We start from the raw sequence: 5,464 nt of genomic DNA, 5'->3' as shown, positions 1-5,464 counted from the left end.
TGAAGGACCATTCCATCCCTCCTCCTGGACAAATCTCTACCCTCTGGTATACCAAAAAAAATAAATCTATTTCACAACTCCAAATAAGGATTCTTTTTGGGACCATGACGTGACACCTCCCCCCAGTCCACCTCAGCCCTCAGCATGCTGCAGTGGTCGCCAAGGTCTGCCGAGGACAGGGGCAGCAGGTAGCAGCTGTCCCTGCCTCCTGCCTCCCGCCGAGTTCCTCCTGCTCCAGCCTCCGGGAGCAGAGGACAGCGAGTCCTGCAGCCTGCAGGTGTCTCCCAGCGGAGGAGGCTGCGGAGCCCCTTGGGATCATGTGTGGCACCCGAGCAGATGTTCACTTGCTCTTGGTGAGACAGACCCTCTCTGATGCTGCCGGCGCACTGAGGCTCAGGGGCTGCGCGGGGCCGGCCGCGCTCCCGCAGCTGCTCCTTTAGCGAGCAAAGGCAGGACTGCAAGTCAAGAGAAGAATGGGAGTCTGGCCGCAGCGTTTCCTTCACTGCTACAACAACAGATTGGAAGAAGCTGAGAGTTTTGATGCCTGGAAAACTGGATTCTGAATCGTGAGAGGCTTTGAACCTCCTCCCCCCCCCCTCCCAAATAAAACAAAACCCTTTGACTTCTCTCAGCAGGAGGGGGAGGGAGGGCGGATTTACCATGAAGACAAATCGAAGATGCAGAGCCCTGCTAGCAGTGAGTCTGAATCTGATGGCTCTCCTCTTCTCTACAACAGCTTTTATCACAACCTACTGGTGCGAGGGCACACAGAGGGTCCCCAAGCCGAGCTGTGGGAAAGAGAAGAAGACAAACTGCCTCAACTACAGCGGGAATGAGACTGCAAATGAGACCAACCAGAATGTGGTTCATTACAGCTGGGAGACAGGAGATGACCGCTTCCTTTTCAGGTATTTCCACACTGGGATCTGGTACTCCTGTGAGGAAAACATCAATGCTGCTGGTAAGTATAAAACAACTTCCTTCCAGCTTGTGTTGCTTTGTATTTGGCTCAGTGTGATAAACACACAGGCAAGCTGTTCTGTGCTGTATCTTAAAGCAGATTCGCCCTGCAGAGAGAGGCAGGATTTTAACAGTTCTTTGTTGAAAAGCAACCTGTTTCCAGCAAGATCAAGGGTTTGCTTGTTTACCTACTGGCTGATGCAGGGTCTGCTCTAAAGCCAGCTGAACCTCTGATAAGCAGGCTGTGCTACTCTCGTGGGCACTGCAGCCAGAGACTGGTCAGTGCTTCCCTTCTGGGAGCTGCTCCATGGAGCACACAAAAGACAGTGGCTGGTAGTTGCTAAGGAGGTTCTGACATCTAATTGTAATTGCCCCTGAAACAGCCCCCAGGCCAGTGGTCTGAAAGACAGGGAATGCTCAAAGGTCACAGTTTTTATAAGGCTCTAGCCTAGACTTCCTCTTTTCTGGTACCCCTTAAGTAAATGACCACCCACAACCCCTTCCTGGTGGCTAGATTTTATGTTTATTGAAGTAGAGAGATGGCAGTTAAAGGGCACAATCAGGCTCAAGAAAGCTCATTTCTGTTCCCTCCTCAGCCATTTACTTGCTGAGAAACACTTGAGAAGACATCTGTCCAGCTTATCAGTGTATTCGTTTCCTCTGCTCTACCCTGGCACTTACTAGGAAATAAAACACTGGAGGGTGGATGAAAGGCAGCAGCCACAGGACTGATTTAAGTCTCAATAGATGCAAACTGACAGTCCCTACTCCCAGAGCTGTCTGGTAGAGCTAACATCCAAACTCTGATTTTGAAAGCTTTTTTCTAGATTATGTGACTGGAGAACAAAGTTTACAAATGTGACACAGTATGAGATGATAATGGCTCATAGATATTGCTGTTTCCATTCTATCCTGCCATTGCCCAAGGAGTAGACTAGGGAGTTGGTCCTCCACCACTGTTGAGAGAGAGAGGAACATCATCCCACATGTTGTGTCTCAGAGGACAAAACCTCCCCGATGATGGGAAGTTTATGAGATCCTGGTAAAAGTGCTCTGTAAGGATGTGCTATAAAGTGGAGCAAACTTAGGGAGCAGCTCACAACCCACTTCATCCCAAAGTGCTATGTAAACTCAGTGGCATTTTTAAGGATAGCACTTCAAGAATTAGTTTGTCATGAAAACTCAATTTAATGTATAAAAAGGGAAGTTCATTACCTCCCACCTCGGGACTGTTAATAAAACAGCTCCATGCTGAAGTGAGTGCAGCAAAGTAACCCTCTTGATGGAAGAAAAAAAAATATAGAAAAAAGATGGTTTGTCTTACTGATTTGGAAATAAACTTAGGCCACAGCAGCCTCAGTGAGCAGCTTAAGACTCTGGCTTTTGGGGTATCTTAGTGGGGATTGGGATGATGAAGCACGCTCACATTTCTGGCAGATACTGAAAGCTTTCCAAGCCCAGATTTATGTGTGAGGTAACTGGCAACTGTGTGACTTTAGCCCACTCAGAAAACCGAGTTATCTGTGGGAGAAGAGAAATACAGTGATCTATTCTGTACTGGGTAAACAAAGCTGTGCTGTAGTGGGTGATTTCAGGAGATAGCTGGAAGCCAACTTTAGAAAGTTGCAGTGAAACAGAAGAGAGTTTTCTCCCTTCCCACACCACCACAGAAGCCACTTGTGTGTTTCCTCTTACCTGAAACACGAACTTGGTAAGAAGTAATATTTAGTTAGCAGACCAGGAATGACCAACCTTTAGAAATAATCCAGCTAGGTACAAGGATATGTTGGCTTAGACACACAGCTGCTTCATTCAGATTCTACCTTAGTTTTCTGATGACCTACCTTAGTTTTCTGATTAACTATGTAATGTACATGGATCTAAATTTGTCCCTAGGAGTGTCAACATGAAATAACCATGAAAGACCTTGGATTCAGACTTGTGTTTGTAACACCAGACTGTCAGTACATTGTTATGGCCTTTTGCAGCCTGACTGGTGATCATTTTAATCTGAGCTCCCAAGCAGTGAGCCCCAATCCAACAGCACTGCAATCATGCTTATACATACACCCACAACACTCCACATAGTGAGTAATCCATCCCATAGGCTCCCCACACTGTTCACAGTACACTTAGTGGCTACAGTCCTCTAGGTATCACAACTCACAGTCACCAGGTTGTTAACAAACACCCTAGGATGCCAGGAGAGCATCCAGAAAGAATCACTAAGCACAAAGACAGTAGTGTATTAAAGTAGTGAAACTCACCACTTTGACTGCACTCCATGTTTTCAATAACACCTTTCTTAAAGCTTTACCAATAGCATACTGAAAATGACTGCAATCACAGCCTTCCTCCAGGCAAAATGCTTTCAGTAGCCACTCCACAACCTCACACCTCTGTAAGCAGAACATATGGCCACAGCCTATGGTGAGTACCATTCCTACAGCTTCTGGCCTATCCCTGACTTCTCATTGGTGATACCTGAAGCTAAGCAACATGAATCCCACCAGGAACACATGAATGCCAGTAATACTCACTGTGGTTGTGATGCTGTCAAAACTCTCCAGAGACTCTTCCTATTCCCAGTTGTGAGCCATGCTCTTCATCCAGTCACCAGACTTTTTATTCATCTCTTCCTACAGTCATGGCACTGTCCAAACTTTCTGCTGTCTGCACTGGTGCAGATGAAACACAAACTTTGTAGTGCCAACACCTCAGGATGAGTTCCCAGATGAATGGAAGGACAGGATTGCAGATCTTTCAGCTCACTGTAGGGCTTGGGTCTCAGTCACATCTTAAAATTGACATGTAAGCTCCACTCAAAAACAATTATTGAGTGTCTTCTCGCTGCTTATCTGAAAGGTCCACTTAGATTTCAGAGGCAGAGGTGCAAAAAGCATGCTGTGTACTTTGTGCAGAGACTGGTGAAGCAGGCCTGCCTTCATCTTGTTTCAGGCTTCTAGTTTTCACTGACACTACCATCAGAGACCAAATGCTGTGATTATTTCTGAAAACATTTGTGGATGTAGAGCTCACTTTTATCTAGCATGCCTAGGACAGCTAAAGAATCTGAAAAGCTTTCAGCACCTGAGAAACATAATTATGAATCCCCACTGGGAATAGAAGGACCTGAGCATATATATGTAATTGGCAGGTGAGTCCTGTAATTATTTAGTAGAATTTCTGACTCAAAAGTATGCTGAATCCTAGTCTACTAAAAGGAGAACAAAGGCTTTCCTTTTCAGAGTGGGTTCAATGCTTTGGATCCCACATGGGTGGACGTACCTTCTGTAACAGCAAAGTACCTCATCTCCAGAAGAGAACAAAGCTAAAGCCCTATGAGCTCTGCAGATCATACCATAGAATCATAGAACAGTTTGAGTTGGAAGGGACCTTAAAGATCATTTAGTTCCAACCCACTTGCATGGGCTGGTCATGAGTCCTCTTCTGCACTCATGTGCACTTGATGCCTCCTCCTAGGCCATGAATTCCTTGGTTATGGCCAAGCCTTTCAGAGGTGAGCTCTCATGTAATTCCATTTTTTAGTATGACTCTGAGTGAATATCTTATTTCACAGCTGCAGTCTACATCTGTGCTTGTGCCAGTAGTGGACACCTCACATGACACCAGTTAGGTGATGTGCAAACTGCAGCAGTGGTAAGATAGCTGGCACATTCTGTGACTTGAGAACATACATGCCATGAAACAAATTAACACAGGAAGTAGGTAAGGAAGCATAACTTACCCTAATAGCTAAAGGAGTTTGAGAGCTGGGAAGCAGTAACAAGTTAGCCAGTTTTGCTCTATAGTGTGTTTGCTTTGATTTTAATAGAAAAAAACCTTGAACTCAGACCTTGTTTCAGTTGCTCATGAACAGGCAGTCTCACTAATAACATCTACACTCAGAGGGGAAAGCAGCTGACTAGGTGCCTTTTAAGAATACTGTCCCAGTAAATAAACTAAGCCTTTCCATGTTTCTTACCATGCTCCATAGAAGTCAGGGAAATCAGGAATAGTTATGCAGAGGCCTTTTTTTTTTATTCTTGGAATTATATTTTGAGGGCAAGAGGTCTGTACCTTTTTACATGCTCTGTACCATATCATTCTTAGCACTCTTTAGGGAGTAAATGGCAGAGTGGAACTTATATGCTGCGTAAGGATGCATCAAAATGGGCCATAAACATTACATTTGAGAAGGAGTTAGAGAATAAGAGAGAAAATTAAAGAAATTAATCAATAAGAAATTAATATAACATAGAAAGCCATGAACTTGCTGTACACTTTCACAGATCCAGAGCAGAACTGCACCACCCTTCTTCCCTGCCACTCTGTGATAATAAGCAAATGTGAGTCCCTGTAGGTGGCTGTCCAGAGAGAGGGAGCAGGGAGAAGCACCTTGTGAGTATATAATTGAAAGCAAGAGGAATTGGGATTCTTGTTGGATTATGAGAAATAGAATATAATTGGCATGACTGAAACCTGGTGGGTTTATTCGCGTGAC

General features: G+C 45.0%; 1 protein-coding gene across 1 annotated transcript in view; it reads left to right on the top strand.

Annotated features, from left to right (window-relative positions):
* Window positions 1–660: 660 nt before the first annotated feature.
* Window positions 661–5,464, top strand: part of GSG1L (GSG1-like) — a 51,330-nt gene continuing 46,526 nt past the window's right edge. The window contains exon 1 of the mRNA XM_009995494.1: window positions 661–961. Coding sequence (XP_009993796.1) covers window positions 661–961 — 301 coding nt within the window. The remainder of the gene's footprint in view (window positions 962–5,464) is intronic.

This window comes from Chaetura pelagica, unplaced genomic scaffold (genome assembly GCF_000747805.2).
Source record: "Chaetura pelagica isolate M959 unplaced genomic scaffold, ChaPel_1.0 scaffold124, whole genome shotgun sequence".
Classification (NCBI taxonomy): Eukaryota; Metazoa; Chordata; class Aves; order Apodiformes; family Apodidae; genus Chaetura; species Chaetura pelagica.
This window is presented reverse-complemented; position numbering and strand designations above follow the sequence as displayed.